This window comes from Sceloporus occidentalis, unplaced genomic scaffold (assembly GCF_023333645.1).
Source record: "Sceloporus occidentalis isolate IW3139 unplaced genomic scaffold, rSceOcc1.0.p SCAF_10, whole genome shotgun sequence".
NCBI classification, from domain to species: Eukaryota; Metazoa; Chordata; class Lepidosauria; order Squamata; family Phrynosomatidae; genus Sceloporus; species Sceloporus occidentalis.
The window spans coordinates 28,535,469-28,548,879 of NW_028316990.1; the positions used below are offsets into that span (position 1 = coordinate 28,535,469).

A 13,411-nucleotide genomic window follows, 5' to 3' on the forward strand; every position below is an offset into this window, starting at 1 on the left:
CGCTCTACTTTGAACACCTCCAGTTTCTCAATGTCCTTTTTGAACTGTGGTGCTCAGAACTGGACACAATATTCCAGGTGGGGCCTGACCAATTGCATTGCTTTGGCCGTTTTAGCTGCTGCATCACACTGTTGACTCATGTTCAACTTGTGGTCTACTTGGACTCCTAGATCCCTTTCACACATAGTTTCATTCAGCCAGGTGTCGCCCATCCTATATCTGTGCATTTCATTTTTCTGCCCTAAGTGCAGTACCTTATATTTTTCCGTGTTGAATTTCATTTTATTAGCTTTGGCCCAACTTTCTAGTCTATTCAGGTCACTTTGAATTTTGATCCAGAGCTCTGGGGTATTAGCTACTCCTTCTAATTTGGTGTCATCTGCCAATTTGATGAGTATGCGCCCAATTCTGTCATCCAAGTTATTGATAAAGATGTTGCATAGCACTGGGCCCAGGACAGAGCCCTGTGGGACCCCACTGGTCACTTCTCTCCAGGGTGAAAAGGAGCCATTGTTGAGCACCCTTTGGGTTCGGCCAGTCAACCAATTACAAATCCATGTAACAGTTACCTTGTCTAGTCCACATTTTACAAGCTTGTTTGAAAGAATGTCATGGGAAACCTTGTCAAAAGCCTTACTGAAATCAAGATATGCTATGCAATGCTGCAAGGGCAGACCAAAGGAGATAAAGGACTGTTTCCATCTCATCAGACAGAGCTAAGCAAGAGAAGATCACTTCTGATCATCACTACAAACTGACATCTGATTAACACCCATTTTTCTCACATGTGAGGAGCCATGGCCCTACAATTTCACGAGGGAAAATTCTGTTGTGAACTAATGTGTTCATGGACACTATGTACAAGCATTTCTTGTAATCACGTTTCATTTCCCCCCTGTAAAGATAACAACCACAGGAACAGCTAGGGCTATATTTGTGTATAACTAGTTTATACAAAATTTCTCCTCAGTAAATGCCTTTATGTGGATTCGTTTTGGTTGCTCCCATACAAAGGAAAGTGACATGCTTTAAACCTAATTAAACTCATGTGAAGTTGAAGGCTTTCGTGGCTGGCATCCACAGTTTTTGTGGGTTTTCCAGGCTATGTGGCCATGTTCTTGAAGAGTTTATTCCTGACGTTTCACCAGCATCTGTGGCTGGCATCTTCAGAGAGATTAAACTCAACTTGCAGACTGTATTCCTTCCATTTCTTACCATTATTCATTATAGTGATTATGTTTTGTGGCAAAAGAGGCAGAACTACCATTTTACTCTGAGCTACAGCTACAGCTACCTAGCTTCTATTTTGCTTTCCTCATCCAAGAAAATGTGGTCAGTCTTTTTTTTAAAAAAAAATAGTAAAATTTTAAACATCAGAATCAACATTCAGTACTATAATGAACAGAAATACAACACTGTACTCTTAGAAAGTAAAAGTGTCTAGTGCAGGCTGCAGTGGAACAATATTTTTCTTAAATCTCCCCAAACACTTTTGTTTCTTGCATTTATATTACTTCAGTCCAGAAGGAAAAACAGTTCCTTCTGAAAAGGAAATGTCAGTATTGAATCAAAGGAAGTGACAGTGTTTTCTGGCTCACCACCAGATACTCAGTACACTTAGATATAAGAAATCTGGAAAGGATATAAGGGAAAAGACAATGCTCTGGGGTAGGAAAGGGAAGAGGGGAAAAATTGTATGCTAATACTTTTTGTCATACAGTATGGAAGGGAAAGCATCAACTAGACACTTAATACAATAAAACCACAACTGCCTATTATACCTTTTACTTCGTGAAATAAAAAAAAACCCCACACACATTAATATATTTTTTTCATACAGCTATACTAGTTGCAGTTGGGAGCACAGATGCCATCACCAAGCTCTTGAAAGTCTTCTGAATTAAGATTTCTTGAGATATTAAGTATATTTTCTTTTATTAAAAAAACCCATTGCCCTATCAGTAATTGAACCCATGCTTTAAAATATATTGCTGCTGAATTTTTATAATGGTAAAGCAGAATTGGATCAAGAAGCAAGAACTGGAGGAAGTCTGCAATCTCTGTGAATGAAAATCATATAATAATGCTTTTAATTCTGTTCTCTCTGACCTCAGCTGGTGAAACCCTTAAAGCATGTGCTCCAAAGTCAATATGAAAACAGCATTAGCCACCAATCTATCACAAAAAGATGTATTAGTTTTTCAAGAACCAGGGCTGGAAAAGTGCAGTGTAGCCCATTTGCGACGCAAAACCATTGTTATGCACATATTCGTTCCCTGACTCTCTATAAGATTTATCCAAAGCGCTATCATTTTAACCCATTATGCTGGGTGATTCAAAAAGAACAGTGCAAAAGTAAAGCTGTTCTTATTTGATTTTGCACCAATCTCTTTGAACCACCCTGCATTTAAACCCAACCCAAAGCTGCGTATCACCTTCCCATCTCTGTCTCAAAAACGTGAAAACTGACCTTCCTTAAGACTTTTCTGGTTGTTCATGTCGAGGCATTCCTTTTCTTTCAATGGCTCAATATATCCAACAGGTAAAATCTTTGGGAACCCCTGTCGCTGCTTCTTGGAGCTATCAATCATGATGACACTTGGTTAGAGAGGCAACATCCAGCACAGGAGAAAAGGCCAGTTTGCAAACCAGTGGTGTGCTGCTCCTTTTGCTCAATGCAATAATTGAGCAATTACGTCTTTAAAGCATCTGAAAGCAGCCATTACCCTTCATTTCCCAGCCTGACCTGAAAATACACTCACACAGCTAGAAGCACTTAACTCTCTCTGAGATAGGAAGGCTGAGCCTATGTGGAGAGCAGCATCCAAATCCCACCTTCTTCCCACAGAGCCACTCTTTGTCCCTCCCTCTTTCAGCTACCCTAGTTTTCTCTATACTTTAAATTCAATATGCAGTTTGATGGTCAGAATCATCTGACAAACACTGAGTCAAGCAGTTAAAAATAAATCCCAGCAGTGGTGGAAGGAACAACATTTGGCGATATCTAGGATGATAAAATGCTACTGTGATCTCTTTTTTCTCTCTGCAGCCACAAGCAGGAGAAACATTTTACGCTTCCAGAAATAATAATAATTATTATTTTAATAGCATGCCCTCAGGCAACAAGAATTTAGCCATAGCACCAGAAACAAAAGAGGTAGTGGCAGGGGAAAAAGAAATTACAACCGAGTAGACGTGCTGATTTTAAGAAACTGACTATTAACTATTCGAGGTCCTAAACAAGAGAGTGTTTCATTTGTTCTTTTCACCACGAATGGCTGTTGTGGGCCAAAGAGGTAATGGAAAAGAGAGAGGGGCATTATTATCTGGAAGAGAATCCCCAAAGCAGAAACTGCATGGAGGAAACCCGCTTCAAACAATCTGAGAAAAAGTCTTCAATCTCTTTGGCTGCATCTGCACTGTAGAAATAATCCAGTTTGACATTGCTTTTAACTGCCAGGGCTCCATTCTGTAGAATCCTGGGATTTGTGGTTTCTTGTGGCACCAGAGCTGTCTGATGGAGAAGGCTAAATAGCTCACAAAACTACAAATCCCAGAATCCCATAGCATGGAGCCATGGCAGTCAAAATGGGGTCAAACTGGATTATTTCTGCAATGTGGATGCAGCCCTTGTGACATCACTAGTCATTGTACCAGTCCAACTTCTCTACCCAAAGACATTCCAGAGTAAGAAGGGCCCCGCTGTTATTGAATCAAAACACATAGCAACCAACAGTGTGCAAAGAGCAAGGCATCTGTAGAGAGCTTGGCGAGGCACAAAGCAATGCAGATGCAGTAGAAAAGCAGCAACTACTTTTCTTTTCTATGGTTACTGTATAAGGAACATTTTGTGATGGATTGTCATTATACAAAGCTGGAGAAAAACCAATAGTGCTGCTATATGGGTACACAATTGTGTGACACAGCATGAGACTTCAGAAACATACAGTGAAAGTGGATGAGTGTGACATACTAACACAACTCAAAAATCTATTCATTGTGCATGGACTCCCTAATCTAAGTTCCACATTCTGATCAGCCATAGCTGAGAAACACTGCAGTGTAGAAAGGAAGAGGACACAACCTAGGTAAGTGAGTATAAAAGAATCAACGCTGGAAGCGGTGTAGTAGAATATGTTGTTAATAATGTTATTACAAATAACACAAGTGGTGAACTATTTGATTGGAACTAAGAGTGAGTAAAGGGGAGTTAAAAACAAGTATGTGATTAGAGAAAGGAAATTTGGATGGGCACTCACCCGTCCACTTGGCTATATCCCATCATTATGCTCATGTTTCAGCATGTATTTCCACAATAGATTCTTACTAGTAAGAAGTAAAACACAAACAACAGAGGTGTTGCAATTCTCCTCACTCTAATGCAAGTACAGAGTGTCGCTTCTCTTTTCCACATTGCATTTCTAATGCAATTCAACTGCTGTCATTGTGCTTATCCTCATTAAACTGCTCCAGAAGCCTCCTCCACAGGCTTTTTGATCTGTTATTCACAATGCTAGCAGCCATTTAATCTCCTGATTTAGTACCTGAGACATCTTTTAATGTCTTCAGTGTCAACCATCCAATAGGAGAAAACAGTTTTCCTTAATGATTCCTTGCAACTAACTGTTTGAGATGTCCACAGCCAATTTGTGAGCGAAGAAATCACTCCAGCAGTTGCCCCAGTGTCAGCTAAGTTTTTTGGTCACTTTGGAAGCAATTCCTTTGCTTCTCTTTGCTACCAGACAGTTAAGACTCACGACAGTTAGCTGTGTTCAGCAAGGATTATGAGGAGACAGGAAAAGAGTCAGTAGAATCAATTAGGATGCATTAAATAAGTAATTGTTAACTGTATGCTGCATTTGTATTTAATAAATTTTTTTTAATTATTATTATACACATCTGCTTCTGGGAACGCTACAACAGTGCTACGGTTGAGTTGAGACACACAGGGTCTGTAGTGGCAGAAATGGTTCCAGCAAAGTGGTGTCCAATGGTGAGATTATAGGGAAATAGATTCTCACACTGGAATCACGAGAGCAGCGGTTCCCAAACTTTGGTCCTCCAGATGTTTTGGACTTCACCTCCCAGGAGCCCCAGCCAGATTAGCCAACTGTCAGGAATTCTGGGAGCTGAAGTCCAAAATATCTGTGTGTCCAAAGTTTGGGATCTAGAGGGTCTCTACAAGTAGAGGTCCCCACATAGTAGAAGTCCTCACTATACACTTTACATGCTCCAGCAAAACTGTGTTACAGTCAATTTCTTATAAAATAAGAATAGGTAATCTGTAGCTCCCCATATATTGTTGGGCTGCAGCTCCCATGTTAAGTAGGACTGCAGGAAATGCAGTCCATCATCATCTGAAAGTAGCCCGCCCTTCTGAAGAGTGTATGATACAGTAACTGGGGGTTGCAGGATGTCCTTAGGAATGTCTCAGTCCATGTGGGACTTCTAGGAGCCCTGGTGGCGCAGTGGTTAAATGCCCATATTGAAAGTCACAAGTTTGTGAGTTTAATCCCAGGGCTACAAGGTCCACTCAGCCTCACATCCTTCCATAGGTCACTAAAATGAGTATCCAGCTTGTTGGATACTGCTTAGGGAGTGCTTAGTTCACTGATAAGCGGTATAGGAATGTACTTGCTATAGCTATTCCAATGTATTAATTCAGGTGAAGAGTGGATCTCAGCAGGTAACAATACTGAGCGTCCCACATTTTATTTTTGGGCAAGTTAATAAAAGGTGTGATGTACCCCCAGCTCCAGGGATTCCTGGATGAAGCAGATTTTCTAGACCAATTTCAATCTGGTTTGAGGCCTGGTTACGGGACAGAGATGGCTTTTGTCAGCTTGGTGGACAACTTTTACTGGGAACTAGACAAGAGAAGTGTGACCCTGTTGCTTCTGCTGCACCTCTCAGGCGTTATCAGTACCAATGACCATGGTATCTTTCTGGGCCATCTTGCAAAGACTGGGAGGCACTGTTTTACAGGGGGTCACTTGCTCTGTGGCTGCTCCAGGAAAATGAAAGAAATAAAAATTGAATGAAATGAAAGAATAAGAATTCTTTAAGAGTTCTCAGAAACTTCAGTTTTTACAAAGATCTGCAGCCCATCATAACTGTCGAGAGTTACAAGGATCATACAGCCTCACTACACCAACAGCTCCACTGGTCCATTTTCAGGTACAATTCAAAGTGCTGGTTATGACCTATAAGGCCCTATGGTCCAGACTATGTGACAGCCCCTATATTCATATGTGAGCCTGCTCTGACTCTAGGTGTAGCTACACTGTAGAAATAATGCCATTTGATACCACTTTAATTACTATAGTATCATCTTCTGGAATCCTGGGATTTGTGGTTTTATAAGGTCTTTAGCTTTCTCTGCCACAGAATGCTGATACCTCACAAAACTACAAATCCCAGGATTCTGTAGGATGGCAGTTCAAGTGGTGTCAAACTGCATTATTTCTACAGTGTAGATGCACCCTCTGAGATCCTCAAGAGAGATCGATCTTTCAGTCTCACAACCTTCAAAAGTATGGTAGGTACATAAGACCTTGCCAGACCTTCCCCTAGGTTCTAGAATTCCCTCCACGGTTTATTTCTCTTAATTATATTGTAATGATTTAAATCTATAAGATAACTTTTCACAATCTTGGAAAAGGCAGTGTATAAATAAAGCAAACGATAACAGTTAACAATAAAATAAAACCAACAATATTAATAATTGCCTGCATGGAATTCTCTGTCATCCTTGGCTGACAAGCCAAATAAAAAATACAAGGCTGGACAAAAGCTTCATTATTCCGTTGCAAATGGAACAAAAGAGTACTTTAAATTTTTTGTACCTTTACCACTTAAATCTGTGTTGGGTTGGATGAAGGTATTTAACATTCTTTCTTTCAATGGTTGCTAGGGAACTACATGAATTAGCAGAATTTGTGTGTTTATCTTAGAACATGAGAAAAGCTTGAATAGATCTGTCTAATCTATGGCACCTAAGCTTAAAATTATATATATCTGAGAAAGTAAATCAAGCAACAAGCAACAAGCACTGTTTATACTACACAATTATAGCATTCTTTATCACTCGAACTTCCATGGCAGCATCCCATGGAATGCTGGGGTTTATAGTTTAGTGAGGAATTGGCAGAGAATCCTAAGTGACACTCCATAAACCCCAAATCATAGGATTCTGTGGGATGTTACCATGGCAGTTGAAGTTGAATGCAGTACTACAATTGTGGAGTGTGACTGTGTCTCTGGTGCTGCTATGGATACACAATGAGTTACACAGGTAACACAGGTAATTTGTATCATGTTCTATAGAAACTATATATATATATATATATATATATATATATATATACTGTATGTATTTACCATGGATACCTTGAAGATCTGTGATTGCATTAGTACATGTAGTCCCTCCACCAAGGCACACAGCAAATATTCTATACCATTGGTGTGTTTATGGTTGTTGTGGTCAATCCAGCACCTGATGGCCAACCTTCTAGTGAGAAATCTCTCTATACTTAACTAAGGTAATCCTCAGATTTGGCAGACTATCTGGATCTAGTCTTCTACACGATACACTTGTCCCAGATTTGCCAAACTCTCTAGATCTAGACTTCTACACTTTACACTTGTCTCTCCACATTCACTGGGGTCAGGGGCACAGAACCCCAGTAAATGTGGGAAAACCGCAAATAACAAAAACACTGTTTTACCTGAGAGAACACCTCCATAGGAATCTCTAGGAATCTCAGTGCAACTATGTGGTCAACATCTGCCAGACACTGACCATAGAATTGTGCTGGAAGAGCTATCAATGTCTAGTGGCGTGTTCTCTCTAGGGACCTCTAAGTCCTTCAGTGCGACGTTTGGTTAAAGTTGACCACAGAGTTGTGCTAGAGGACCTAGATATTCCTAGAGAGAACATATTAATCAAATCCTTGAATAATCAAATCCGCAAAAGTCAAAGCCACAAATGTGGAGGGATGGGTGTACATACATTACAAATGTAATGGTTGGTATCTCAACAGACTTGAAAGTGGCTAGAATTTCAGTTGCTGAATTAACGGAGGGGTCTGATTATACCCAAACGCTCTCAATTGGTCTACTCTAATCACTCTTATGGATTTCTGTAAAACTGAATTTGACATATAATACTTCTCCTTTCCTGTCATATCTATTTGTTTAAGGGTATATCCTACAAGTATACTATTCCAAATGTGATCGTCAGCTCACCAGGTCTAAGTGTCATATTTACCTTCCCAACTAGGACTCGAAGCTCATCTTGTTTGTTTCCCATACAATGTGCACTGGCATACAGACATTTGAAGCTTTGTTTATTCTCACCTTTTAATTAATTCCAGTTTTTCTGTGGATCCCATTTGCTCTCATAGCTTTCCTCTAGAATTCACATCCTTGTGTTCAGGAGGTTTAGACGATACAATTTGTGACAAGAGCTACTTTACAGGCATACATGAATGAATATGGTTTAATTGATGCATACCCAAGAGACAGGGAGTATACTTTTATCTCTTTGATTCACTGTAATTGTTCCATCTGAAACAACTACTGAAACATTTGTTACAAATCCAGATTTGGCCCTGCAGTTTTAAGTGTATCTGAGATTCTCTAAATATTAGAGACACTAATTGAGGCCAACAAAGTATCCAAGCCAACAATTTATACAGTCGTCCCTCCTAACTTGCAGATCTGGGATCTGCACCCTTGAATATCTGCGGAGGGGCGACCTCTGCTATTTCCAATGGTGCGTCCCACACGGAGGCGTGCCCATTCAAGCTTATGAGACTTGAATATGTGCGAGCCTCTGTTTTCATGGGGGGTCCAGAACGAATTCCCTTTGAAAACAGAGGGCCAACTGTATATACAAATTTATGATATCTATGAATAAATATAGCATGCAAGGTTTATAGCAAGAATAGAACAGATAATTGGAATATCTAATTCTGACTAATCAATGCCCATTGGTTTTAACAACTATAAATAATATGGCTATAGATTTCAGAGGATGGCTTATGCAGCAGAATTTGCTCTTTCACATATATTGGTATATTCAAAAAAGGGCTTTCCCAATCAGCAAATTGTTGGACATGTAATATTGCTAATGTTTTTTTTTACATGTATGTCTGGGAGTTATTCCATAGTAGCCACATTTTGGGAGGAAGTAATCACACAAGTCAATTTAGTATTGGAATGTTCCTTGATATTCAAGGGCATGCATGTCCTTTGGAATTATTTACCTATTTTTTTTTTGGAAATTACGAAATGCCCAATGCAAGTGGGATTTTTTTTCCTGATCTATTAAATTCATTTTGAATTTTGATTTTGTCTTCTGGTTTATTAGCTACCCCTCCTAAGTCAGAAAAGCTAAAGCTCAAAATGAGTTCTGACTTGTTAGAGAGATCAAAATATTAAGGGGAGGCAGAATTGGCTGTATTTGAGCAAGAGGGGAAATGAGGAAATGGTAGGGCCGCTGGGTAGACAAGATGGTGAAATGCTAACAGGGCAAAGAGAAGGTCACACTGTTCAATACCTTTGACTCAGTGAAATCATATTTCTAGGATGTTATGATTCTATGATAGTCCTTCAAGGGAAAAAGCATGCAAGGCTTTTATCACTGTCTTGACCAAGTCAGAATGAATGAAGGGTGGGAAGGGCAGATATTTGAGCTGTGTTAAATGCAGTACTGGCCAAGGCAGCTTCAGTCAAAATCAAAGATGTAGTTACAGATACTGAATTTGTCAATATTAAGGAAGAAATCATCATTGGTACTTTTAGTGAGCTTGACTGGTATAGTTGAAGATAATGTTTTATAGGTGGCAATCTTGTTCCAACCGCTTAGGAAGGGAAGGAGATAGTGTGAGAAACCAAGTTGGTGTGACTTACTCTCTGCTGTCTGATGCACAATTTTTAGAGACTGCTCTCAACAATAAAGTTTGGGAGCCTGTGCAGTAAAACCTTGGCAGATAGGACAAACAGAGCACCAAAGAAAGTCAAACAAGTCTTGCCACCTCACTTAGAGGTGTATAAACTACCTTTGCTGCTGCAAAGAGGCCATACAAAAACACAGAGACTAACAATAAACAACGAAGAGGGCAGTAATGATGAAGAAAAAAATTAATTTTAAAAATAATACCATAGAGTAAAAATGAGTTATGATCAGCTTTCAGTTCCTGCAAGAGGGCACTCCCAAAGCTACTTCTGCAGCAGAAGAAAGAGAACTGAACTGAATATCTGGACGCGTCTCAACACGCAAGGTAGGAGGAGGTGGACAGCCTGCCAAGAAAATGTATTCAACTCTAGAATGAATTCTGTACACTAGTGTGAGCCAGAGACTGTGTAGAACAATCTATCTACAGTGGGCTATTTATCTTCCTCCTTCTGGCCATGCAGCAATAGGGAGTTTTTCAAAGTCCAGGAAATTTAAAGTCCATTTGCATCTCAACAGGGACCTCTCTTTTGCGATCCAATACAGTCAGCCCTTCTTATACATGGATTTTTTATACACGGATTCAAGCATACATGGTTTGAAAATGTTCAAAAAAAGTATAAATTTCAAATATCAAACCTTGATTTTCCATTTTTTAATAAGGGATACCATTTTGCTTTGTCATTATATTTAAGCATACTTGAGCATACACGGATTTTGTTATACACGGGGATCTTGGAACCAAATGACAGCATATAACAAGGGTCCACTGTATGTCTCCATTCCGTTGAGGCCACAGGCCTCTTTGTAGGCAGAGAACAATGGATTCCTCAAGAAGCCTCCATGTTTTTGCATCAGGAACATTTAGGTGATGGAAACATGATGTTGAGATGAAAAATGGACTTTAAATTTCCTGGACTTTGAAAAACTCCCTATTGCCACATGGTCAGGAGGAGGAGGAGGAGGAGCCAGCCTGCAAAATATATCCCGCCTCCCCCCCCCCCCCCCCCAGCATAACATCTTTACTAAGGACCGAAACAACATGCAGGCATCTAACATCTCCAATTGCTTTTTTCCCTCCCGTTTGGTTTGTAACATCTTGCATGATGAAGAAGCCCATGGAGCTTCGAAAGCTTGCAACAAGTATACTGTGCATTTCGGTTGGCCAATAAAGGTATCACTGATGGATTCTTGTCTGCATTTGTGAAACGGCCAACACAGCTATCCCTGCATATCATTAATATGTTATAGATTATGAACACAAGTCAATTCTAGCTTTTGTTTTGCATCTCAGCATCCTGTTTGACTGAAACTAGATTAACTAGATTAAACCAGTCTATTTATCACACTTTATCAAAAGACTGGATTAGTCAAAATAGTGATGCTGTAGTGATATAGTTCACTAATCAAATGAAGGCCAATCAAATTATACTAAAGGAACAGTCACTTTCCTTTGACTGTTGCACAAGGAGTTAACGCAAACATCTCTTTAACATCCCTTTCCCAAAGGTCTACAAATAGGGCTATCTTCAAATAGTCACTCGAGTCTCAGTAAATATCCAACAGACATATAGAGGAAACTGCCAATAAATACTCTCAGAATACACTGTATAGAAAATGATGCTTTGTCAAATAACAGTGATTTGCTGGCAACCTGTTAGTGGCATAGAGAAGTGTACGTCTTTGATGCTGAGGTTGATGCAGAGGTTGGTATTCCCTCCTTCCTCACTAACCAAAGTCCCTCCCTGACTTACTGTAGAGCTTTTGCACCACTCCCCATAGCCATGTCATGGCTGACTGGAGTGGGGAAGACTGGAGAAATGTCTGGCTATACCTCTTTAGCCACATACAAAATTGTTACATCACATGCTGGGGTCCTATGGAGGTCTCTGGCTATAAGAACATAGGCAGGCACTCCTCCAATTCCCTCCTTCTCTCTACTAGGCACAGAATGGTTGTGGGATGGGGCTGTGCCTGGACATTTGTGAATGGCCAGTTGTAGCAAAGATCTTTGAGTAGAGCTACTATGTTCCACTGAGCCACATAAGATGCCAAACTGTCAGCAGCTGCATATGCACCGAGTCTTCCATAAAATGTTGAAAGGTTGATGTGATGGTTTATACAGAAGAAATGGCTCTTGCTGAGACATGGTGATCTCAGACACAAAACAAGTGCTGAGACAATACCAGAGGGGAGGCAAGCATGACTCAAGCCTGTTCAATTTTGTTTCGGTGAAAAGAATCTAGCTGTAACAGCAGAGAATGAGTGGCATGGAAAGAGAAGGACAAATGTATTTATGAATTTTAACAAATGAGAATTAAGCCTGCCATGCATTTGAAAGTGAATTTAATTAGGCAATGTTAATACTGGCTGGTCAGTTCTGACAATGAATATCTCTGGACTGAATCTATAGTTACTGAATAAAGGTTTTCTGAGTTTTAACTTCTGAGGTTTGCATTTCTGAACTTGCTGTCCGGCTGGATTTGAAATGAAATGGCGATTGTCTCTCAAGCACTGTAAAAAAATATGTAATCTCAATTTCAAGTATCAGCTATCAGAGAAACAAAATTATTATGGAGAAATGTGTGCACATTTTTATTGCCCTGCTAAACATTAAACAGATGAACAATCAAGCTGTTCATACCATATGGATCTTATCTTGCATAGGGTTGCCATAAGTCAGGACCTCCAAACCGGGACAAATGTAGGGCCATATTTTCAAATGTAGGACACATTTTTAAAAAAATGTTAATATAAATGCATGTTTCTTCGGCTGCTCAAAATGGAGGACATTTTAGCATTATTCCTAGACAGATGGCAGAAATGTACTTCTCTTTCTGGCCAAATACCCCCCCCCCCCGCCCAATTCTACAACTACATGTCCCACTTACAAGCAGGCATAGGATTTGAAAGACCACAGGCACCCCCTTTTGCCACTGCAAACTACAAGTCCCACTCCCAAGTAGGCATAGGATTTGAAAGACCACAGGCACCCCCTTTTGCCACTGCAAACTACAAGTCCCACTCCCAAGTAGGCATAGGATTTGAAAGACCACAGGCACCCCCTTTTGCCACTGCAAACTACAAGACCCACTCCCAAGCAGGCATAGGATTTGAAAGACCACAGGCACCCCCTTTTGCCACTACAAACTACATTTCCCACTCCCAAGCCTTCTTAGCAATTCCCCCCTTCCTCCTTTTCCTTGCCTCCTCCACCCCCCCCAAAAAAAACCCCTCACCCCCTCTTTTTCCCCAGGTATGTCTCAACTTAGGGGGGATTTATGGGTCAGATCCCTTGCAAAGTCTTTTTTCTTTTGTAATGGGGGCAAAGCCTTGAGAAGCCCTGGACCCCTGAGAAGAAGAGGAGGGGGGCTTAGAGAGGGGGGGGGTAAATAAGAGGACTAGAGGCAGGGTTGCCATAAGTCAGAAAGGAGTTGGGCACACAACAACAAC

The 13,411-nt window shown here is 40.3% G+C and overlaps 1 protein-coding gene across 2 annotated transcripts in view; it reads right to left on the minus strand.

Annotated features, from left to right (window-relative positions):
• Positions 1 to 13,411, minus strand: part of LOC149306275 (myocardin-related transcription factor B-like) — an 81,878-nt gene that overhangs the window by 43,810 nt on the left and 24,657 nt on the right. Inside the window, exon 1 of one of the 2 annotated variants that reach the window (XM_089477029.1) lies at positions 2,471 to 2,752. The exons of the other annotated variant lie outside the window; for it this stretch is intronic. Coding sequence (XP_089333155.1) covers positions 2,471 to 2,591 — 121 coding nt within the window. The 5' untranslated portion in view covers positions 2,592 to 2,752. Of the gene's footprint in view, positions 1 to 2,470; positions 2,753 to 13,411 lie in introns of those variants that run through there. 2 annotated transcript variants of the gene reach the window in all.